The sequence below is a fragment of the Agelaius tricolor genome, unplaced genomic scaffold (assembly GCF_023055355.1).
Source record: "Agelaius tricolor isolate 1412-34295 unplaced genomic scaffold, bAgeTri1.0.p SCAF_22, whole genome shotgun sequence".
In the NCBI taxonomy this organism is placed as follows: domain Eukaryota; kingdom Metazoa; phylum Chordata; class Aves; order Passeriformes; family Icteridae; genus Agelaius; species Agelaius tricolor.
Genome location: NW_027269282.1, coordinates 4,666,054 through 4,691,641, shown reverse-complemented (window position 1 = coordinate 4,691,641; position 25,588 = coordinate 4,666,054). Strand labels below are relative to the sequence as shown.

The window sequence follows — 25,588 nt, the reverse complement described above, 5'->3', positions numbered from 1 at the left end:
ATTTTAACATCAATGGATTCTCTTTTTACAGCTGCTTTGCTACCTACAAAATTAATGGTTTGTGGTAAATCCTTAAGTGTTTCAGGAGAATGCATCAAGCTATTCAACATCCCTTTGCCAAAACTGTAGACAGCAGGAAAAGATTTAACTTTTTGACTGGGGACTGTCACTTGGCTCAAGTTATGCTGGTCTTAATGGGATGTAATGGAGGGGTTGTTACACAGGACAATGTGCAGGAAAAGGGGCTCTGATTTGTTTTGACACAGTTCTAGGGTCTTTTCAGGATTCTCTGATACCTACCTTTTTTTTCAGTTCAATAACCAGAACACGATGGATTTGGACAAGCATAGATTTGGGGCAGTTTTCTTCTGGCACTGGCAATGTGCAGAAGAGGGGAAAAGAGTGGCTTGGGAGAATTGCTTTGTCTCATATTCTGAAATATGCCACTTCAATATGACTGAAGTGTTTGCTCCATCTCAGTGGATTCCTCTTCAGAAAGACAATATAACCCAAAAACTTAATATATACAAGTTACAGCCATAAAACCAACCATTTTAATTGAAGCCATTAAAAAAAAAAGTGTGAGGCAATATAAATGATAAAACTATACTTAAGAAGAAATAGCTAGCACTTTCTGAAAAGCTTTAAAACAGCAACAAACACTTTACAAAAGATTTGAAGGAAGAGAATAAAATTTCCAAACTACAGGTATTGTATAAAGGTAACATTAACAATTATCTTATAAAATACAGCAACAGAGACAAAATGGATACTCAAGCTCATTTGAAACTAAGCCTTCTGGGGTCTTGGTTAAAATGTGTGTTCAAAAACTATTTTAAACAAGGACTAAATACTTCATCTTTTAAATGTACAGGTCCCTGGCATAAACATAGCACTATACACATCTTCCAAATAAGCAGTAGTAAATTCCTTTATCCATGCGTGGTGTCGTCTTCTACAAAGTCTTTGGCCATTTCTGCGGTGATCACATCAATATGACTGACCTGGTGGAACAAAGAATCATTCAGTTATTACAGTACCTCCTGCAGAATAAGACAGACATTTCTGAAGGCTCCAGGTCTCAGCAACAGGTCTATGATTGATTTATAATCCCTTTAAAGAATGTGACACTGGACATTTGCAGGCATTTAAACTCGCTTTCAAGAACAAGAGAACTCTTTGTAGAAGACTGTGTCATAAACAGAAATTTATCAGCTGAAGTAAGTCTGATTCACTCTGAATTCTTGCTAAGTCTCAAATGCACAACTTTTTTTAATAATGGTGTTTACTGAGAAGCCTATCATACTACTTACCTTATTTCTGAATTTTACACCATAGAACTTGTCAGCTGACTCAAGCAGTTCTGGCCTAAAAGTTGTTGTAATAAACTGAGCATGTTCAGCTAGTTCCATAATCATATCTAAAAAAGAACACAAAAATTCTTTATTAATGTAGCATTTTCAATAAAGTGAGACAGACAAAAATAGCAAACTCTTTGTCTTATTCAAGATGAGGTTTTGGTTAATGAAGCAAAAACCCCATAAATCAAGAAAGTATCCATACCAGTTTTATTTCCCAGATAATACATACAAGTACTCTCATTAAATTCCAGTATGAACTCTGACAAGTCCAGCCACTTAGCAAACCTAGTATGATATTAAACTTCTATGATGAAAAACAATGAATGCACTTTTCTATTCATTTTTAAAATCAAAACAGACTTCCAAACAGGACTGTTTTTCAACACACTGAAGTGCAGTAAGGAGACCCTTTAGATGCAGTAACAGAACAGAGCTTCTACATAAAACCAAGTTCATGAAAACTTCTCCATACACACACTGGGCTTCTCAAAAATGTGTTTTTATGATCAAAAGCTTTATTCTTAAACATCAGGGATGAGAAAACAAACTATTACCTTCAACCACAATGAAGATTATAAAAGGCAGACAAGTACCTGACACAGCTTTTCTATGCTGGGCATCCAAGGCTTGGTCGATTTCATCAAACAAGTAAAATGGAGCTGGATCACATTTCTGGATGGCAAATATTAGGGCCAGGGCCACTAAAGATTTCTGTCCACCTGAAAGTTGCTGCATTTCTCTCATTTCACCCTGCTTTCCTGTGAACGATACCTAATAAAACAATGCAACAGCAAGATGATTTCAAAACATTAAACCGCAGCATCACTTGCTATTAAACAAACAGGATGAACTAAATGCTGCCTTTTAAAAATATAGTTAAAAGACAACCCAAACGAACATTCAAGGGACTAAAAACCAATATTTTTCCTTACCCTTATGCCAACTCCAGTGAACTGATCTACGGATGGAACACTGCTCTGAGATCCAGATCCCCTTTCGCTCTCAGTACTGCCTTCACCTTCATCCTGGGACTGACTGCCTTCCACATCTCCTTTCTTCATCACCAATGTGGCCTTGCCACCAGGTACTAACTTTTGGAATACTTCACTGAAATTTTTTGACACCTGAAAAAGAAATAGTCATTTTTACCTACTCATTTTTACAAAGTGAAACCTACTCATCAAAACCTACTCATTTCTACAGAGTGAAATCAAATGCAGACAAGTGCTTTTGCATGAACACAAAAAGTATCTGCTTTAAAGAAGAGATTCATGTTCTTAAGCAGAAGTGAGAAATGTATGCTGTACAAAGCTTGGCTTAAAACAAGAGTCAAAACAACTGTTTTTGTAGTAAGAGAATTCTCAAAATTTTTTTCAATAAAATGGTCCAATTAAAACATAGACCTGTAGCAAAAATAAGATTTGAATTCCTTTCACTAAATCTGGAGAAGAGATTTGGTGCAGTTTTTTGTCACAGTTCCCAGAAAGGTTTGTACGTAAATATATAGGAACTCACTTGAGAGGAAGTATTTAAGAAGTTTAAAGCAAAGCTAGAGTTGTATTGGAGATGGGCACTTACTGAAAATGGTAGCCTTATTTACTTTTCAGTATTTAAAAAACCCACAAGCCTCAAGTTACATGACACAGCCTTCTCTTAGTATAGATTTATTTAGTATCCTCTTCTTCTCATATTGCTGCTACACCATGGGACAACTTGATTGATTTCAGCACCAGTGTCTTTATAATTGTTCCCATTTTGTTACCTGTTTGAAAGTCAGCTGAATAGCCTCATATTTCCTGAGTTCAAGGACATTCATCAGCTCCATGATCGATTTGTAGCCCCTGTCCAGTTCCTCTTGTCTTTTTATCAATTTTTCCTTCTGCTCTGAGAAATTCACAAACTGATCTAAAGCTTTTTTATTAACGTGACTGTATTTCTTCAGTTCAGTATTGCACTGCTCCAGCTTGCGGAATAACTGTAAACAGAAAACATGAACACATCAAAGTGACTTGCAATTCTAGCCACACTTGACACTCAAGATGCAGGTGACACCAATGTTTCAGGTCATAAAACATGAAACCAAGCACACTATTTACCTGCTTTAAACTTAAAGTCTGATACTTTTCAAAAGCCTCCTGTGGAAGTGAACCCAACTCTCGTATTTTCTTCATGCATTCCTCTTTCTTCTTGAGAAGCATGCCTTGCCTGTTTGTCATTTTTTCAAGTTCTTTTGTATCATGGTTAATAGCATCCATATGCTCCTTTTCCATGTTCTTCCAGCGTTCCATGCTCTTCTGAAGTTCTTTAATCCCTGCTTCTGTTTTGTCAATAGAGTTATCCAGATCTGCAATATTGAATAAGAATACAAAACCCAAAGCTTTAAGTTTTACACACCTCTATAAGATCAGTAATTATCCAATAAAGTATTTATGAAACAAAAAGATAGATAGACTAAAGAAGATCTATTAAGAAACAGAAGGTTAAAGTTCAGGCAGAAAGCTGAAAATCCCTCTTTTCTTTCCCATGAGTATATGGCTTAAAAAAAACCCAAACAAATGTACTACAGTCATATTGTTCAAGTCTAGAAAGGGAAGCAAAGGAAGTTTCAAGCCAAACTCAAGCAGCTGAGTTTTAAATGGGTTAGACAAAATTCAGGAACAATTATACAAGATCTTGCTTGTAGGACAGTTGCCTTTCAACTACCACACCCTCAAGTTGGAAGCCCAACACAAGTTAATTACATTGGGATCTATTTCTGAATCAAATATGGTATGTGTGAACTTTCAAAACCCTGGAGAGTTTTCTTTCCAAAACATGATGTTACCAACCATCTGACCGTGCCAGTGTATCCTTCACTCGTTTGTTGATAGCCTCGAGTTCTGATGTTGTGGCAGTAAGAACTGTGCCACCTTCTGTCTCTCGAAGCTCATTCAGTTCCTATGGGATAAATAAATACCACCAGGCTTCAGCATGAATGGGAACATAAGCCAGACAAAAAAGATACTTTCTGGTACTCTATATATAACTATTACATACATATACTACTCAATATTTTCATGATGTTCTAAGGTCTAATAAGTTAGATTTTCAAACAAATCCGGCATTATGATAGTCCTATTAATATACAGGCCACGTATTCACAGTAGCTTTTGTCAAAAACTTGCTGAAATTCAAATCAATACTTAACTCAGTTTATACATAGGGGAGCAAACCCCACCACAGATACAAATAAGTATTTATGATTTACTTGTGTTAGCCCCAGAAATAAACCAAACCCAGATTGCACAGGCACATTTAAAAGAAAACCCTTACTTGCTCCACTTGGTCCAAGCGTTTTCTCAGATTCTCATTGAGGTATGTTTCAACTCTTGTGATAATGCCTTCTAATTTAATCCTCTCATTCAAAAGCTGTCTGTTTTCCTGAAGAAAGTAGAGAAGTATATTAGTTGCCTTACCTGACTAGGACTTTTTTTACCTTGTTATAGAAAAAAATTAATATAACAACAACAACAACAAAAAAACCCTCTTCACACAATTCCGTGTATTAAAATCTCACAGTTCTCTGGACTGCTCCTCTAATTTTAACTGACAGAAAAAAAAAATTCAAAGGTGTCTAGTGTAAAAGTCAACTGTATACAGATCAGTGAGTTTATTAATCTTTATTTGTATCTGAATTCAATTCTTAAACCCAGAAATGCTTTAGAGAGTATATTAAGAAGCAGTATTTTTCCAGCAACATATGTATCAATCAAAAGCTTAGTTTTGTCTCACCTACCACTCACATATAGAAATTTTCCTTTCTCATACTGTACATCCTCCCTTCACGTGATATCTATTTGTATTTATTGTTGGAAAATCAATAGCAAAAGCAAGAAAATTGTGATGATTTCAATACAAATAGCCTTAATTCTCACACAATCAACTGGCAAATTTCACCTAGTGTGTGAGAAAAACTTGCAAATACCCTTTGCAAATGACAGAACTTTAAACACATGTACCTACCTACTACTGATGAAGCACTAATTTACTGACACTGTATTCATAAGTGACTTTTCATACAAAAGGACAAAAGTTTCTTGCTAAGAAAGGTAACACATTTAATAGCAAGATATTTTCATTTCCTTACTTGCTGTAGCTGTCGAATTTCATCATTAAGAGCATCCACTCGTTTCTGATCTTCAAGACTGAGCTGAGACAACAAATCCGTCCCCAGTTCTGCTTTTAATGATTCTCTAGTTGACTCCATGGCATGTAAACTTGCCTCCAGGCTCTGCAGGCTACGTTGCTGTGGGACAGATAGACAGAATCACTCCTCAAAACAATCTCTAGATTGAGATGAACTTCACCTGTTCATATTAACATATTTCTAGTTATCTCTAGTTATCTAGTGACATATCTCTAGTTATCTCTTCATATTTCATATTATGATGTTAACCAGAAGGGAATGCATGTTTATCAGTAACATTAATGAAACAATTAAACCAAGCAACAGTTTTCAATATCCCCATACCAACCTTAGGCATAAATGTCTTTTCAGACTGCTGCCTTTTCTCCTTCAGCATTTTCATCTCTGACAAAATACTGTCTCGAGAGGCTTTGAATTTTCTCTGCTGTGTTTCAATTTGCTGCATTTGGTTCATTAGCTGGTCAATCTCATTATTAATCCATACCGTGGGCTAAGGAAAATTCTGTCCTTGTTTTAAAAATAATTTTATTCCTATTAGTACCTTCAATTTTTTTCTATCTGATATATTCATCTTTCATCAAAATAGCAAACAAATCAAAACTCCACCAAACCATAATGATCACTTGTAGAGGAAAAATCAAGAATCATCAACAAAAATAACTTAAGCAGCTTATCAACTTATCAAGTAACTTATCAATACCAGGAACTAAACTAAATGAAGATTTCCTTGCTTATTTTATTACACAATATTTGGAAGAACACAGGGATACATTTGAACATGCAAGGAAAGCTCAGATCTTATAAAATACAAAACAGATGTCTCTAATGCACTGATGCAAGTCAAAAAACAAAGGAGTTCAGTTTGAAGGACAGAATGACCTGAGTGATGTATAAGAAAAATGTATAAACCTCCCTTACCCCTGAATTCTAGATATTGCATCTCAAAAAGACACAGTCCAAAGAGACTGGAAAGATCAAACTGTCAAGCAACTCAGAGCTTATTACAGCTTATTATAATGCTCTCCCACCTCCCCTCCACAGCAGACGTGGACTGTGTAACACATCAATTCAGGACACAAGTACTAAAAATATAGCCTGAGTCAGAAGAAGCAGTGAAGATTAACACAGATAACAAGAATATCTGGTTATGGCAGTTATTACAACAGACTCTAAAAGGAATAGAAAGCCTCATAATCTAGGGTTTAACCTCACCTCTAAGCTTTAAAGATCAATATCAAATACAGTAACACAGAGAACCAGGCTGCACACAAAATAGCCAAAACAAATGCCACAGATAAGATGTAACAAATCAGTCTCCAGTTTTCCATCTATTACTGTAACCACAAAAGAAAAGCTTTGTTGTCACACAACCTTCCCCATTAACAACAAAAGGATATTTTCAATGTTTCTACGTAAGTTTTCATTGAGCTTTGCTTCGAGTTCACTAAGTTCCTCTTCTGCTTTTCTAACATCTTTTTGCAATTCAAGCCGTGACTTCCTGGTGTCATAATAACCTCCAGTCAAAGCACCTCGATGGCTGACCTGATCACCTAAGAGCAGAACAGAATGAGATGTAAAATGCACACTACACACTTGCCATAAAGTCCAGCACAGTTTCCACAGCACAACTTAGCAGGTTAACCAGAACATTTAAACTAAGCTACAAAAGCACCGAATGTTTCAGCAATCATGTATGTTTACAGTAAATAGGGAAATGTTTATTTCTCTATTCAATTTAAGTGCTATTTCCTTTCTCAAGATCTTCACAGACTGCTAGGATCTCCTTTAAGCATTGGCTTTTTTTTTTTAAATTTTAATTAGCTTCTGAAACCATGTAGCTTGAAAGAAGATAAATACTTATATTAAGGGAAAAATGCAAATGCCTAGCACTACCAGTTTGAAAAAAAATCTCAAGTCTTCTATGAGGAAATAAAGAGATGAAGTAATTAGCAGCATCTGTGGCTTATAGAGTATGCTGATACTGAAAAATTAGTAACTTCTTCCTCAGACACCCTTAGGAATTTTTTCAGATTGACTTTAAGACACAAAGAGACAACAATAAGCCTGCAAGGAATCTGCCTTCTTTAACACAGGCAATTAAAAAAATTTATAGATTATTTCAGAGGACATAAGATGTAAATATATCTGTTGCACAGAAGAATTCACATTGCCTTCATAAGGAATTAAGTAATGGCCTTAAGGAATTAAGGCCCTTCATTCACACCCTAAACACTGGTTTGAGCTTGGGGAAAACACCATAAACACCCCAGGAAAACAAATGCCTGTTAAATTGGATTAAAAAAACCTGGATGAATGCAAACCTAATCTGCTTTGTAATTCTCAGGATGGAGACACATTGTTACTAAAATTTAGAACATAAGAAAATTCCATACCTTGTCAAGAAATCCTTTATTTTTAAGCACTGTACTTAACCAAGTGCAACCTTGTACATAGATCTCAGCCAAGTATACTATTATTTTTAATAAATCTTATTTCAACAGCACTGAACAGACTATGTTTAATGAGCCCCATGTTCCCAGGAATCCTATTTTTGCAATAAATAACCTATAAAAAATTGCAGTATTTACCTTCCAGAGTAATACAATCCATTGTGAAAGCTCTGGCCAGCTGAGTAGACACTTCCATGCTACGACAAATTAAAGTCTTCCCAAAAACATGTTTGAAAGCTTTATCAAATCTTGGATTGTATCTCAGTTTACTGATCATAGGAATAGCATCCTAAGGTGAGAGAATTACAATTCAGCAATTAAAGTAATTCTTGAGTATCAGCTTACAATAAAACTCTACTTATAAGTATTGCTTTTTCACTTGTAAAGTGCAGTTAATAAAGAGCAGATACCTTGTAGAAAAATGTTTTTCTATAACATAGTTTATGTTCAGAAGTATACATTTGAAGTAGTATTTAACTGCAGACAAACAGAAAAGCAAGTGGTGGGCAATAAGCAATGTACATAGTTCAAAGCATGAGGCTTTGTGGTTATGAAGCAAAGAGAGGTTCAAAAGTAATTCTAACTCACATTAGTCTCAGGATAAGCAGTATCTCTAACATCCAGCTTGTTCAGAGGGAGGAAAGTAACTTCTCCAGGAAGGTTCATTTTGTTAAATTCCATTAGGATCTTTGTACTGACCTCATCAGAATCCACAATGTGATAAAACAACCTGTTTAACAAGCCAAACAAGTAGGCAAAACTTCACAATGCTAAAAGGACAAATGTATTTGTGTACAGACAGTATTCTTGCAGATTCCATTACATAACACATCACTATAAAGTTGCATTGCATTTCCAACTTCATGCCTTAGAAAAAGCCAGTGGGTACTCTTTCCACTTCAGTTAAATTAGGATTAGCCAAGAGCTTTACATTCCACTGTCCAGCCAGGAGCAGCTCAGTATGTGTACAGTGCCACTGTGTCCACACCTCTGTCCTGCATTTCCATCACACAACATTCAGACCCCCCCTCTCTGCATGGATCTCCAAAGTTTGCCTCTGCTGCCTCTATACACCACACACAGAGACCCCATCTCCCTGTGCACTATAAGGGACTGAAATAAGTGATTTTTCCTTTGCAAGTTGAACTACAGCTGCTTGTTATATTTTCCAAACTATGGGGCACAGGATTCAGAGAGAACTGTGAAGTGCTTGGAAGAGACACCCTTGTTCACACTGATACAAGTTTCAGAAGAGACTGCATTTCCAATCCCAGTAGCATCAACATTTCAATGTGACACATTGCAAGATCATGTCACCTCTGTCCTCTTTCCTGCTCTTATGCCATTAGCTACACTTCATTAGAACAAGAGCTTTCAGACTACTCCTAAGTTGGAACAGGGACCGATCACACAAAAAGACGATCTTAATTAACTTGAAGTGACCCTGGCAAGTGTCAGGAGTGTGGGTCTGGGACCTTTTTTGGTTTTTGTTTTTTTTTTTTTTTCCTTTTTTTCTCTCTGGTTTTGTTTAAGGTTTTTTTAGACAAAGTCAGGAGCAGCTAGAATTATCATTTAAATAGTCAGAATTCTTCTTAGTTCCTTCACAAAGGAACAGCAGTTTGATCATGACATATAGAAAGCACTTTGACAAAAAAAACTCAAGATATCAAGTTCAAAAGAATAAAATTTCAGTAGAAGCTTGCAACAACAACTAAATTGTGACACTGCACTAAATAGCACATAATTAATTACCTGTTCCCTGCAGTGACTTCAACACAGGTGTAGAATGCTGGCTCACATTCAAAGTTATTCATCACAATTCCATGATAGCCATTCAGAACGTGCTGGTTTATGCCTTTCCGACGGAAGTGCTCCAAAACTTTGTTTATGCTGTCTATACCATTCAAAATGGCCTGTTAAAATACAGCTAATTACTGTATTGCAGTTAAAATGCATGGGCATAATATTCATTCTAGCTTTAACTTTGTGACAAGTGTACTCTCCTTTATGCCAAATTCCTGTTAACTAACCTACAGCTCTAACAGAAGATACCTAAATAAGAGACCATCATTTTTCAGTTTTGTTTGGGTCTTTTTTAATCAAAAAAATATCAGAGGAAATTCTTAAAATATTCCTTTTCTGCCTAGTCTCCTCATATCAACTACCTTGACCCCACAAAACCCATTTTCAAGTAGTGCCAGAGCTATGAATATTTGAAAACTTCAGCCCAGAATACAATTTGTCCTTTTTAATTGTGACAGAAAGACCATAATTATAAAAGTACCTACCATATCTTTTAGATAAAACTGATTTGTCAAGAATGATATTCTAACAAGGAATTATCAAGAGTGAGGTTATCTTACCTTTCCTGTTGCTGCTCTGAGAAGCTGCTGTTTCTTTTCTAGATCCTCCCTTTTTGCAGCAAGAGCTTGTTGTTCTGCATTCTCTTCTCTCCATAGGTAACTACAGAACAAAACCAATAAAATTTTGTAAGTGTGAATGCAATCTGAATGTTTTATTATTATTTTCTTAAAGACACCTAATCTAATGGGAAGGAAAAGTGCAGAAGTTCATACATGGCCATATTTAAAAAACATACCTACATGCCATGTTAACAACTACACAGTTGGGGTCCTTCACATTAAGTGAGATTGAGACATATTTCAATTAATTACTAACTTTCTTTCACTCTGTAGTTCATCCTTTTTATTTTTCACTTCGTAGTATTTTCTGTCCAATTCTTCAACACGAGCCTTCACTTCATTAAGATCCTGGTCCAGTTTCTAATACAAAGAAAAGAACAGTATGAAACTGCAGCTCTCTATATTAAAAAAAAATCTGTTTTATTCAATACTGAACTACTAAAAATTCAAAAAATTGCTACAAACATTTTAACCAGCTTACAACAAACTGCAAAAGCAGTAAGAATAAAGACAGCTTTGTAAAGAAGCAGTACCAAGGTGTAGGTGCCACACAGATGGCAAAGCAGGCACTGAGTTCAACTGTGCCTCGGGGCATTAAAGTGAAATGGATCCCTGTAAGTCACAGCAAGAACAGGAACCAAAACAGTGACTAACATACATATAACTTCTCATGCTCTGAAATGACATTTGTGATAAGTACAACTAATCTTGTGTACCATGTCAACCTGCTATTAGTCAAAAGCCTTAGCCTGCTCTCCAGCAGTACTAGACTTTCAAGACAGCTGCTGTCAACAGTGTGCTGTTTAAGCCAATGCACAGACATCCCCCCTTTGCTCACTTAACACCTGCCATTTTCAGAGCAGTTCAGGGCTAGCACTCGATAGTGTTTACGTATTTATATGTGTACAAGGAGGACTAACTGTGTTGAAAAACACAGCCAGCTCCTTCTAAACTAACCTTGGACGCTCTCAATCACATTCACCCAAGATGCCTTCTCTTTGAACAACAAAAAGCTATACAACTTTCCACCTAAGCATAAATCAACCTTCCTTAAGGAGGAAAAGGAAACCAAGACATGTTTATAGAAAGGAATCAAAATCCACAACAAATCTAACCCCTTCAATTCTACAGAATTACCATTGAGCAGTATAGGACAATTGCAATCAGTCAGTGGTAAATGCCATTTTCTTCATTCACCAACTCAGAGAATCACAGCTTTGCTAAAGTGGATCCAAATCAAGCAGTATTTTAGCAGAACACCATTATCTTTGTACAACTACACTCCTGCACGGTGTCAGACTGACCTTCAATCTCAGTAGGTATGTTACACAAAGACCAAGATCATCAGCATTGGCACTGTATGTTCTCTCAATATAAAAGCAGGGTTTTCACAGCTAGAGCTCCTAGCAGGAATGCTACCTTTGGATTATTTTGCTATACTTGCACTGTAAGAACCATTTCTGAATGGAAATTAAAATCTAAGTTATGCAGGTAACAGATTAATCTTCTAATATGCCTAGGGATGTAACTTCTAACCAGCTGCAACCATGGTACAAGGGTGCAGTGCCTGCTTCAAAGTCAAAAAGACCCTGTTGCTTTCCCTGTTGGGAAAATGAGAGAAGTGAAAACAACCAACACAGACTTCCATAAGAATGTAACAAATTGTTTTCTATTAAATGGCTATGTTCAACATAGACAAGAGCAAGGCAGATAGAAGCCTATTCCTGATAAGTCAGGCCAAACACATTGGGGAAAGTATGAGAAGACAAAGCCAACATAAAGAGCGAAGACAGTGCAATGCTAAAGGAGTTGAAAGTTTATCTGTAGATGTTTTCAATAAGCATTTTTCAAAGCCAACACTCAACCAGAAAAAGTCACATCTTCCTTATAAATAGGCATTGAAGTCTGACTGTGCAAGACTGAGTATTTAACCTTTCTCTAAAAAAGACTGAGAATAAGCTGCAAACTTACACTGTACTGCTCCAAGTTTTTCTCCTTGTTTGCCTCTGTATCCTCTAAGTCCTTGTGTATAGCTGCAATCTGCCGCTTCTTGTCATTGATGGCTTGATCTAAGGACTTCAGTTCTTTCTTTATCCACTTATCCCTTTCCTCTTTGGAAGTAAACTGGCTCCCTCGACCTTGCTTTGCATAGAGATCTGTTCTTTCTTGTGTAGCCTGTGCAAGTCTGTTTTGAGAAGGGAAAGACATGCCGTATTATAAAGAAATCTTGAATTTATTAAAAGCAAGCATTAAAAATCACTATTGGAATTTTCAAATGTCATACCAGGCCCTCAAATTCGAGCACCAAATCAGTAACAAAAAGAAAAGGATCATGTATAAACAACTAAATCATCCACAAGAAGTGGTTAAGCTTAGAAAATCATTTTGCCAAATACTGTTCCTACCCCAACAATAAAGCAGGCTTTTTACAGACCATCTCCAAGTGCATGTAGCTACCATGCTGTCAAGCAACAAGTACAAATTTTTGTTAACTGCAGATGGATAGCATTGATAAAATTTGCATAGAATGCCACACACCTAGCAATTCCCCTCTCTTCTTTTTCTTTTACGCTGTTAAATTTTGGCTCTGTTTCTGCCAATTCTTTCTGCTTCTCCTCAATTTTCTCAAGAAGTTTTTGCCTCTCTTTTAGCAGTCTTTTCTGAAAGTCAAACAAAGCAGTATTTAAAGTTAGTATTTAACAAACCTTACAAAATAGTGACAGGCTTCAGTCTAAAACCAAAACTTCAGTGTACATGAACACTTCCTTGTGCCATTGACATTTTATGACTTCACTGGTGTTACGTACCCTTTGCTCACTGTTGCCAGCTAATTCATCCTGTAGATCTTTTGCCTTCAACTCTAATTTAGTCCTCTGTTTAATCTGCTCCTGTCTTTCTGCACTAAGTTGCTCCTTCTCTTCTTTCATTGCAGAAATCTTTGTCTTCAGTTCTCGAACTTGCCGTTCTATTTCCTATGCAAATTTAAGTATAAAGTATCTTAAACACTGAATGAACATTTCACTATTTATCAAAACCCACAAGATTGTTATTCTGCAGATCACAATACAGTAAATGTGTGAAAACCTCCAAGTTTCCAAATAGCATGAAAGCATGCAACTGAATCTAATAGAGATGCCACCAGCCCTCATCCTCTCCCTCCCCACCTTCTCCAAAAAATCCCCAAAACCACGAAGCAAAACAAACCTCTGGAGAGCCCTTTTAAAAGTATTTTTACCTCCATTTTATCTCTAGCATCTTGCTGTGCATCTCTCAGTTGCCTCGATTTTTCTCCACTTGTCTCTCGTTTAGCAGAAAGCTGTATGGAAATATCACCAATAGCTTAAGCCAGATTCTGCTTCAGTAGTGGTTTCAGAATGAAAATAATTTATCTAGTGAAGAACAGTGATGCTGACAAGTACATACAGTGCAGGTAGTTCAGTGTGCAGCTGCAGAATGCTGCAGATTAAATTCTGGGTGGTGGAAGCCACAGGCAAGAGAACTAATGTCCCTTTGCAAAACGAAGGGCACAGGAACCTGTGGCACTCAGAGACACAGCAGCAACAGAAGCCCCACACTTCCACTGTGATGGGATAAAAACTCAGTTTCTTCTGCTGGGGTCCCACCTTCCTTTGTTATTTAGTTATTGCACCAAGATTAAACTACTTTAAGGATCAAGACATCTGAGACTCTGCTATGGGAAGCCTGGTCTGACTGTGAGTGTGGTGCAGGGAGTCAAGTGAGGCACCTGCACTGGGAAGCAGTTTCAGTCCTAGCTCAGGTGGTGCAGCTCTGACTGCCAGAGTGGCTCCTGGATGGCTGCACAGGAAAGGTTCCTTAACACTGCCAGGATTCTATCAAGGATCACAAGGAGATGGTAGCAAAAACAAACCAACAGCTCATTACATTTTGTACTAGCCAAGATATTTTACCTCATCAAGCTTAGCTCGAGTTTCATTAAGTTCCTGATTATAAATGGTGTATTCCAATGCTCTCCTCATTTTATCCCATTTCTGGTACTGTGCCAGCTCCTCTTTCTCCTCTTCTAGAGTATGCAGTCGCTCCTCAATGTATTTCAACAACTCATTGATTTTCTCTCGCTTGCCCTCTTTAGAAAACATGACAAGACAGAAATTCAGTTAAACACTGTAATACAATCCCCCATCTTTACAGCCACTGAATCTACTCCAGTGATTCCCAATTTATCAACATACATGAAATGTACAAACACCCCATGTCCTAAAGTTCTCCACAAAACCATCCCAACAGCAGAACTGTTGATACTTGTTATATAAGACAACACAAGCATGTACTCTCTTGGCTCACACACTTAATAAAGACTGCACAACATGAACTTTAGTGTTTGCACAGCAGTATATCCTGATTTCTGGATCACTGCCAGCTGACATCACTCATATGTTTTGAACGGTAAATTTATCTGTATTAGCTTAGCTAAAAGGTTTTATTACTAAAAGCACACAGAAAGTAACTTATTAAACCTTTTGAGATATTGGAAATTCAAGGAAGAAATATGACAAGCTCTGCATTGTTTAACATACCACAAATAACATCTATCTAGCTTTACTGAAAAAGCCAAAAGTTTTAGAATTAAATTAATTACTATGGCATAAAGCAGTAATTTCTTGAAGTTTTACCTGTTTCTTTCATTAGTGAAATACTCTCCTCTTTACGTTCATCGTACACTCTGGTACCAGCTACTTCTCTTAGCAACTTCAATCTTTGAGAATCAGGAGCTGTGGCCATCTGGTTGATCTGAAAATTCAAGATCTATGATTTCAATAACCTGCTCTGAATGTATGGCTAACCACAACAGAGCAAAGATTGCACTCTTTTGCTCTGCCTGCTTGCCTGAGGTTTTGGCAAGAAGATTGAGATACATAGCATACACCACACTGCTTTCGAGACAATTACTTCAGGACCGCAAGTACTCTGCTTGTAATGAAATTTGTTGCTTTTCAAATGTTTCCATTTGTTGCTAAAACTCAGGATACAAGTACTATCTACACTGAAAAAATCATAAACCACTCAAAATTATATTTAGAGAAACTCAAGCTTGTGCTTTTAAGTCCTGGTGCTAAATCAAATAGTTTAAATGCCTCCATAAAACCACAATAAAATGCAGGGGTTATAAATCTTAGAATAATTCACATCATGAAACACTCATTAATATGACATCAAATCAGTCATACAATTACACTCAACATAAAACTCACTTCCTTTCAATAGAATTTCAGTGGCTGCATGCTTTTCTAAGAAGGTAACTGTTTCCAATTTGTCTTATATTAAAACCAGTTTGTGTATTTTGGCTGTTAATTACTGTGCACCAATCCCCACTACCACTGACTTTCCAGCTCAAGCAGTTTCTTTCAAATGCACACATTCAACTGTATAGGAAAATTTATCCTGGTAAACATCTGTCAGACTGTACTATGGGTTAGCATTCGTGACATCAAGCACTCCTCCAGTCTTCTCCTCTTGCATTCCTCTCCAAGTATGCCTTCCAGGAACCTCTGGAGGTGACAGTTCCCAGTCTCCTTGATGATCCATCCTGTGAGCCATTACAGGTAGTCTGTGCTTTGTCTCCAGATGTGGCTGTCCTTTGAAAGTTCTAGAAAGCTGCTATTTTCAACCTCTTAAAATTCTCTACCATTACTTTGCTGCCTCATATATAGGCCCAGAAATCTTTGAATTTATACTGAACTAGTTCACAGGAATCGAGTTTGCTTTGTATTTAAGTATATGGAAAAAAATCCTGATTGTAAAGATCACCATGATAAAACACCCTCTGCTAAATAGCAACATTTACAGACATGATTTCTTTTTTTAATCAACATAAACTACTAAATAAATAATATCTGCCAAAGAAGCATTGACATACAAGAACTATTTCAAGCTGAGGTAGATTTAGGTTTTGGTTTACTTCTGAAATAATTGAACTAAGTTTGGCATCCAGGAAACATGATACCCTCGACAGTGATTTTCTACTTTGTGAAAAAGAATCTTACCTTTCCTTGTTTGACAATATAGTAGGGATTACTGCGAGAAAATCCAGCACTTTCAAGAAGATTCATGACATCATTTTTCCTGAAATGTTATTATGAATCCATTAAAAACTTACAGTAAAAGTGAGAGCTATAAAATGCAGTAAATTATCACAACTATACATCACATAATACCACCATGTGCAATGCATGCTCTGTTTGAGCAACCTTGTTTATTTGAAAATGGCTATTTCTAAAATGAAATGAGAGAATAAAAATGGTAAATATCTAAAATAATATAGAATTGGAAAAAGATTACGAAAGAGGCACTCGAAGCACAGAGGAGGGAAATACAGGCAAACATATCACAAGGAAGGATATAAAACCACTGAGAGTGTGGCAACTCTTCTATTTCAAAGAAACCCTGAAAAAAATACTATGCAAGCAGTTAAACACCACAACAATGGACGGATTAAACTGCCAATTCAAAGTGTGCTGTCTATTGCACAAGGGCTGATATTCCAGCTATCAAACTACTGGCACTCAGTATTACACAACAGAAATAAATTATTTCATGCTAGGGATGCAAGTGTTGGGTTTGCCTATAGAATTTTACAGAAATACTACTGCTCTCATTCAGATAAGGAAAAGAAGTACCTACGTCACCATTTTCTTGTCTAAGAAATATTGGTCCTTCTTGGCTCCAATGACTCTGCGAAGTGAGACTTCCTCTTTATCAATCTTAAGAAAACAAAACCCAGTAAATACACATACCTACTGCAAGCAGCTGTAACTAACACCAGAATGTTTATGACACTTTTTAGCAGAAATGACCCAAAAGCAGGTACTGTGCTGAAGCCTTCCATAAGGCTGAGATCACTTGAGTCTGCAATGATAATCTATGTCCAAAGCAGGTCTCTGAACTTACCGGTAACCTGTTGTCGGAATTGTCAAATATAATCTCCACAAATGCCGAAATAACTCGAGGACCTGTACCTTCCTAAGAGAAGAGATGTTCTGGTTAGACAGCTGCCAGATTTTGAACTCTTTCCTCTCCTCTTTTCCTTGACAACCCCACTTCCCCTTTCCTTTCAAGGACTTGAGATGCAAGAACATCTACAAAATTTCCAGCACACGTTTTTATTTCTGATAATCTTGGCTACACATTCACTGGTCTGCATTATCAACATAATGTAGTACTGTGTAATAAATTCCCTTTTGCCAACTGAAACAAAGAAAATTACTTTCAAAATAATTGCCTTGAAATATCCACAGCCCAGCAATTTACATTTTTGTTGTCCCATTCAAATGCATTAGCTTATTCTTTAGTTTTGCTGCTATACACATTCACTTACATGCAACAAAGCCAGTCTCTGCTCTGGGCGAAGATGACTAAACTCATCACTGAGGACAAACTGAATTGCTGTAATAAAATAGGAAAGAAACAGAAAATTTATTCTTTCCTTCAGGGAGACATGCAACAGTTTCATTAACTCAAAACACACTGGTTTACTGTTGTATAATACAATCAAGCTGTTGCCAAAATCTTACAATATTTCTTCATTAAAAACCTTAATCTGCTGGATCTTTATCACTCAACCTGCTGTACAGCAGGATTTATCTGAAGAGGTCATTGTTGCCACATTACTGGTTCACAGCATAATCATTAACAATGCTGAACAATTAGGGATTCATGAGCATCCTTCTACATATACACAGCACACAGGCTAGGCTAAAAATATTGCTAAAATACTTAGCATTAGGCAATTTATAAACACAACCATCACAAAGTGTACTAACACCTTTAATTAGCATCTTTGTTCCTCCATTAATGCTCCCACCTCAAAAAATCCCCCTCATAACCTTATACTAAAAGAATATCTAAGCTGTGCCAAACTGCTATTGAGTAGAATTTAGCCACTAAGGATGTCTAAAACAACTGCAAATATCATAATCATCTTTCATGGAGGGCAACTTTTAGAATCCATTTCCTCCTGTAAATACATTTGCCAGCTGAAAGTCTTAGAAGGCCCTTAAAAAGAGAAGCTGAATTCTAGGGAAAAACCTGGACTAAGTATTAAACATTAAGTGCATTGAGATCTGCCTTTCATCACTGTCAAGTAATCTCCATTCTGCCACTCCTTATTGAGGAAGATCATCTGTTAAACCAAGTTCTAGCAAAAACAAGCAAAGAAACCTGGTATCTTCAGCATCCCTTGGCTAACAAGAAATCCATGCTTACCATAAAAAAAGTTGCTTTTTCCAGATCCATTTCTTCCCACTGAAAATTAAAACACAAAGTATGACATAAGTTAAGCTGACATAGGTTAACACTGCAATGTACTTTAAATGTGGCACGAAAATATTCAAGAGCAAAACCCAAATATAACACAGCCAAATGAAATCTCCAGGGAATGAGATGAACTTGGTGGATGGACCACTTGAGTACAAGACATTAGCCCTTTGCCCACTCAAACACATTACCTGGACTTACAAACTCCAAAACCACTCCACAATGACAATAATAGCTAAACCAATCCTATTTATTGCCATCTTTTTGGTTCTTGTACTGACAATCTGATGGATAAGAACAGTAAACCTAAGTCAAATTCTCCTGGCTCCAGAACATTTATCCAGAGGAAACCACTTGCCTATACATTCAGGTTGACTGTATGAACTTCATGTAGCACATTAACTTCTTAATACTCCACTTCTTAATCATAAAATACTGGAATAAGAACTACTTCTACATAGAAAATTAAAGGTGTAAGAACACAGCACTACACCAATATAATCTCAATGTTTATACTGCAGTGTTTCAGCAAGGCCCAGGGCCTTCTCTTTAAGATCAGCACCTGCTGCATCAGTTTCAAATCCACTTGTCTTCCAGAAGCAATGAACGTCCCAGGCTTTTCACCTCTGCCTGCCTATACAGCATCCAGACAAACCTCATTCCAAAAACTGTTATGAAGTCTTTAAAAAGAAGCTAAAAACTCTCAGTGGAAAGAGATTTTTTTAGTGTATTTTAAAAACAGAAATACCTGGATAAAGTTTTAGGTCCTGTAGAAATAATATTATTAAACAAGACATCTATACATGTCATATTTTGTGGGTTTTATTTAGTGCCAGAGTTAAATCCTGGCTACTAAGATTTTATGTCCAAAATTGACTGCTTGCTGTTGGGTCAGCATTCTCAAAAGTTGCTGCACAATCACTAAAATCAATGCAAACAAAAAAGGCAGAAATAGAAGAGGTGTGAGAATGGTGGGAAAAACCATGCTATTAAAATAGGAATTACTCAAGAACCTGCACTTCAAAACTTGTACTTTTTGGCAGTCTACAGTCCAGAAATTCATCCTTTAAAACTGGAAGAAAGATGATCTTCTTTCTCTGCAGGAGTTTATAATTGCTGGAGCGCTTAAAAATGATGACACTTGCACAGACCAAAAAAAATAAGAATCCTGTACAAATTCTCTGTTGCTGTTCCTGCAAGGACAACCTTTAAAGGAGGTCTGGCTGATACAGAGATGTGCACCAAGAAGGAGTTTATGAACCTCACTCAGTTTCTGGAGGTTCAGCTTTGTCCCAGCAAAATTGAACGTTAATAGTTGTTTGCTGTAAGTGGAACACACACTGTGGAACATTACAGACAGCTGTACAGAAGTTCCCAAACCAGAAAATATAATCATCAAATGGAACCAGAATATTAAAAACTATGAAGGAGACTAACATGAATATCATCTGAAATAAAAGTGCAATTTTAACTAGTGAAAAAGACAAGTATCAGAACTTACCAATGACATTGTGTTTGGAGCTGAATGGGTCCACAATGGTTTGGTCCCTGTAGCTTCGAAAGCCCTGAATGATTACCTGGTGAGAAGAAGGAGTTATTTTAACAAAGTTCTCTCTGTTTTTGAACAGTTTTTCTACTATAAGGTTTGGCAGAATATTTATATAAATTATTACATGCCTACCCTTCCTGCACACACTCAACTTCCAGCTCAAGATCAGAAACTTACATCAAACTTGCCCCCCCAAGCATCGATTTAGGGACAGATTTCTCCCCTAGCAAAAGATGCTGGTATTTGTGCAGGCCAAAGCACGGCAAGCAAGGGAGTTCCAAGAGGTTTTTGGAAAAAAAAGTATTTGCTTAAAGTATCATATACAGGAAAGAAAACTGAGTATAACAAGCTATTAATTATTAATTAATTTTTATAATGCAATCTACTTAGAGCATGAGAATTTTATTGGCAAATTCTCCAAGCAGTGCCATTGCAGGCTGCAAAAACTGTACTAGACTGCCTATTTTACATGCAATAGTCTCATTTTACTATGCAATCTAAAGGGAAACATGAAAAAGCAAGCTTGTCTTGGCTCCAATTCACAGCCTAAAGAGACAAAAACGTACACAACTTCAAGAGCTATGTAGCAAACAGTCATCTGAAAGCAGCACATCGAACTTCAACTCTTCTAACTTCAGCAGTATTTTGAGGTTTGCCAGGCCTAGCAATACACCAGGTACAGAGTTACAATATCCTAAAAGTTCAGCTCTGCATAGCAACAAAACGAATCCACCTTCCAGCACCAAGCAACCTGCTCCACACATCAAAGCTGTGCTGAAAGCACAGCAGCTTTGCTCTGCTCAGTATGACAGAAAGGCAGCAGGCACCTGAAGGTTTGACATCTGCAGATCTTCCAGCAAGAACACTTGAAACAACACTACAGTTCCCATTTAATAACTGTGTTCTTTGCCCAGCTCTTCCCCAACAGAAGCAGGATACAGTTAAAGTAGTGACAGTGTTTCACTAGGACAGCTACAATACACTAAAAATTACTTCTTAAGAAGACACAAAACCAGCTTGCACTATACTTCTCAATGTTATTAGTGCTGAAGATGAAGATATGAAATTACTTTGATTTTTTGTTTGTAAGGTCTAGGGTGCAATCACTATTTTCTATTTGTCTGAACATGTGTTCCTTCTCTCACACCTTCAAGTATTAAAGGAGCTCATATTCCAGAAAATGAGCATAATACTTTTTATTCAAGAAGCACATACAAAACTTCAGCAAAAAGCCTAGAAGTAGTACTGCAAACCTTCAAGCTAGCCTTTCCTCACAACTACAAAGGCCTCTATTAAGTATACATCCCAGCACCTCATGAAACATCTACCTTCAGAACTGCATCCATATTCTGTCATATTCTGGTAGCATTAAACAGTGGGGGAAAAAATCCTGCCCACAAAAAGTACTGGACAAAAGACTGGGAGAAGAAAATGCCCATATTTATTCAGGTCAAGTTTGATCTTCGTTTTTCTCCTATTATGTGACAGGCCACTCTAAGTATTGTTGTGGAAAACTCCTCTTATCACCTGTTGGCATTAATGGATTAAAACCATCTCACTAATATTGAATGAAAATGCCATGTCAGACAGCAAATCAAACAATGGAATTTATAACAATCAAAATGAAATAAAACTTTAGGCATTAATTAACTTTTAGTCAGAACTCAAGAGCCCTTCTCTTCCCAGGCACTATGGCTTTCTGTCAAATTCTCTTTGCAAAATTATTTCATTTCTGGAATCTGAAGCTAAGAACACAGGTAGGCAGCAAATTACTAATCCTTGACCATCAAACATCAGTGAAAGCAGAAGCTATTTTGGAAAAGACATTCCAATACAGCTTCCTTCAATACTCTGCCGACCTAGATCTCTTCTGAACTGCAATTATCTGTGCTCCCTCTCCTTAGGCCAGACACAGTTTGCTTTAACCACCTGCAGTGTACTCGGATCCTTTCTGGCATTGGAAGCAGTCAAGGATTCCAGAACTGAATGGACCAAGCTACAGAAAGCAAGTTTAAGACAGTGTAGGGACTGAAGACCACCTGTGGCTGGGAACACGAACACCCGACCTCCCCTAAAATACCAGCCTCCCTCATCTGCCACATGCAGGCTTTTGCAGCAAGCTCAGTGCCAGCAGCTTTCAAAGGAAAAGCAGGAACAGAATATCTTAATCAGGTCTGGCCACTGACCCTAGGCCACAGCAACTACGTTCATTCATTTTCATTTAACATGTTTAACAAAAAAGTATTTTAAAAAACCCAAACATTTCAACACAGTGCTGCTTCCAAACTCACTAGATTTCAAGGGGAAGGGGAGAAATTAAAAAATGGGCAAAAAAGTTGGTCTCTACTACTTTTCATTTTTTCACATAATATATAAAGAACATCTGAATTGGAATAATTAATTTACTTCATTCTCATAAGAACCTGAAAATCTCTACAAAATTATAAACCCAACCAATTATTATTTCTTGACTATTGCTACAGAAGCACAAACTTTTACCACCCACACACTTGGGCACCATGGGAGTGGGATACAGGCAGACTCTGAACACCATCATCTTCTCCCCAGAGCTTTTCCCTAGATGGCTTCTCACTTCATCCATCCTACATATTCTGAAACCTCCTGACTTCTTCATTGCCCTGTATCGACTCAGATTAAGACTTAAAACATTTTTAATGTTCAAACTCCAGGAACAACTTCTGTAAAGCAACAAAATAGGGGATACTGATAGAATCAAATGAATTCTCATCCTTTTTATTCTCACATCCACACACTGTTACACATTCTTCTATAGCTCCTATAACAGTATTGGTTATTGGCCACCCAAATTCCCTTCCTTTTGTTTTCCCCAAAATGAAACGTTTCCCCTTGCTCTGAGATAATTTGGACTTACTCTATAGATCTCCACTACTGCCTGCTTTCAAGTAATTCAAATCTGGAGAACAAAAACTCTTATTCAAAGTCTTTAAAGCAATGTGCCCATCTATGACGATTAATCAAGAGTGATTTACAAAGTACAATCAAAAGGTGTTTGAAACACCGCCCGGTCAGTCAAACAGTAGATGAAAACCCGGTATCTATGTAGAACACGCACTTTCAACGCTAACAAAGTATTCTTCTTAAGAAAAACACCCGCAGGGTGTGAGAAACAGGTCAATTTTGAGTCCACCAGGAAATGAGAATCCTGGTAGGCTTTGAATGAATACACATATCCAGCAACACGAAAGCAGTAATAAAAATCTGCTGCTAAAGCAGCTGCAGGGAAACTGCAGAAGTAATATAATGATGGCCTCAAAAACGCTTTGAAAAAGGTGCGCACCAGGATCTTTTAAACTGAGCACCAGCCACAGATCGTTTGGCAAGGGCGAAGCATATCAGGTGAAATGATTCATGCCCGGAGGCCTGAGAGAGCACCCCAAGGCAGAGACCCCACAATCTGAACAGCTGAAAGATGCTTCTGACAGCGGAGCAGAACCCTTTGTTTGGGTACGAGCCTTCCACGGCCGGGACACCAGGGCTGGCGTACAAAGGGGCCCCGCGAACAAGTCTCGGCTCCATGAAAGAGACCCCAGCGGCACTTCACACCTGCAATGAATGAAAGGGGAGCAGAGAAGGAGAGAAAGCGCCGCCAGCCCAGCCGGCGGTAGGACCTGACCCGTGACCGGGCCGGGGGCACCTCCCTCAGCCTGGACCTCGATCCGCCCCCCGGGACAGAAAAGATCGAAGCAAAGGCCTCCGAGCCCGCCGCAAGCCCGCGGGTCCCCTGCTGCGGGCCGGGCAGAAGTGAAGGTGCAGAGCCCCCAGCCCCGGGGCGGAGCGGACTGGGCCAACCCCCTAGGCCGGGCACAGGCCGCACCGCACACTGCGGGCGGCGCGAATCCCGCCGGCTCACCTGCTTGATGTACATGTTTGCCGAGGATGGGGTAGGCCCGCCAGGCTGTCGTTCAGCCCGCCCTCGCCGTCTCTTTCCGGTCCGAGCGCTCGGCTTGACCGCGGGTCTCCGCCGCCGCTTCCCGCCCCCTCAGCCGCCCCCCGCTTCCCGCACAGGGCCCGCTCACCCCTCACGCAAACAAAATGGCGGCGGACCCTCCCCGTCCCGTCCTGGCGCGAACCATTCAGCGCCACTTGGAGGGGGAACTGCGGAGCAGAGAACGCGCTCCTGTACCGCCGAAAAAGCGACACCACGTGGAGCAGCGGAAATTTCCTTTTTCTGATCTTCTAAAGTGCCTCGGCGGTGTTTTGGAGGGCGCTGCGTAGCGGGGAAGGCAGGTCACTCTGTCTCCCGGGCGCCGGGATCCCCCCAGGGAGTTAGGAGAAGTGGTTTCTCCCGCTGAGGGGCGGATTGGGCGCCAAAGGCAAGTTGAGGCGAGCGGAGCGAGCGGCGGCGCGCGCCTCTAGGGGGCGCTGTCAGGGCCGCCCTGAGGGGCCGCTTACGCGGGAGATCAAATAAAGGCTCGGACTGAGGACCCGGCTTCCGTTCGAAGATCTAAAAATTATTTTTAAAAATAAAAATGATAATAAAAAATAGGCATCAACATTCTTAGGGCTGCGCAGACGCGCTCCTTGCCCCAGGGCACCCGTTCCCTCAGCCAGCTCCTCCCGGCTGTGCAGGGCTGGGAGCCGAGCTCCGCATCCACAGGGAAAAAGTCTGGGCGAAGCCGGACAGGTGCCCGGGGTGAGCTGGGCAAACAGCGAAACATTCCCAGGTGCGAAACATTCCCAGGAAAACAGCTTGGCTGAGTCCCTGCCCGCTCCTGTACCTCGCCGAGCCACTATCCAGCTCCCCGGAGGAGCTGTCAAACACACAAAAATAAGCAAAATGGTGGGAGAGAAGCTTTAATTTTCACCTAATCTCTTTCACTTATGGTGATTTCAGGTGTTGTTGTGACAGCAGTCGGGGTGCGACATCTCAGAGAAAATGCAATTTTCGATTTGACAGTGCTCCTTCAAAAGTGCAGCTGTAGCCACCACTTCTAGACATGCAATAGAATTCCTCCTCTGAGCCTCTTAACACTGATAAAAACTAGATTTAAACAGAAGGGTCTAGTTTCTACCTCTCCTAGAATAATAGATGGATGAATTACCTCTCTTCTCTAATGGGAAAATCTCACCAGTCTCAGACATTCTTAAGTGCCATGTAATGGCAAGTAAGACCAAATTAAATGGTTTTACTAACAGCCCTTCAAGAGGCTATTGTGACAGATTTTACCAGCACCTATGAAAGAATGGTCCATTGTTTCTTCAGAAAACAAAGAACTTAAAAAACTAAAGCGTTTAATGGTTGCTCCACAAACAAATTCAAAACGAAAATTTCCTGCCTGTCTTAT

General features: G+C 38.6%; 1 protein-coding gene across 1 annotated transcript; it reads right to left on the bottom strand.

Annotated features, from left to right (window-relative positions):
• Positions 1-536: 536 nt before the first annotated feature.
• On the bottom strand, positions 537-24,308 carry SMC3 (structural maintenance of chromosomes 3). Its single transcript, XM_071446087.1, has 29 exons — positions 24,154-24,308; positions 20,214-20,289; positions 18,662-18,700; positions 17,775-17,842; positions 17,348-17,419; positions 17,081-17,160; positions 16,444-16,522; positions 15,073-15,190; positions 14,350-14,525; positions 13,656-13,736; positions 13,228-13,392; positions 12,959-13,080; positions 12,392-12,605; positions 10,677-10,780; positions 10,361-10,460; positions 9,750-9,910; positions 8,586-8,727; positions 8,136-8,286; positions 6,945-7,097; positions 5,876-6,027; positions 5,488-5,646; positions 4,674-4,781; positions 4,190-4,298; positions 3,458-3,705; positions 3,124-3,336; positions 2,294-2,485; positions 1,955-2,132; positions 1,314-1,420; positions 537-1,004 (listed from the first exon to the last, which is right to left on the bottom strand). Exons 1-29 carry the CDS (start codon positions 24,166-24,168, stop codon positions 933-935), a joined length of 3,654 nt encoding a protein of 1,217 aa, XP_071302188.1. The 5' UTR covers positions 24,169-24,308; the 3' UTR covers positions 537-932.
• Between the last annotated feature and the right edge of the window lie 1,280 nt (positions 24,309-25,588).

What these genes read in the sequence shown, in the direction of transcription:
- SMC3 (XM_071446087.1), bottom strand. An exon ending in TTCACTAATGAAAGAAACAG is followed by an intron (nt 14,526 to 15,072) that starts GTAAAACTTCAA and finishes TGTTTTCTAAAG; the next exon opens with AGGGCAAGCGAGAGAAAATC. An exon ending in CTTACGTAGAAACATTGAAA is followed by an intron (nt 6,028 to 6,944) that starts ATATCCTTTTGT and finishes AGCCCACGGTAT; the next exon opens with GGATTAATAATGAGATTGAC.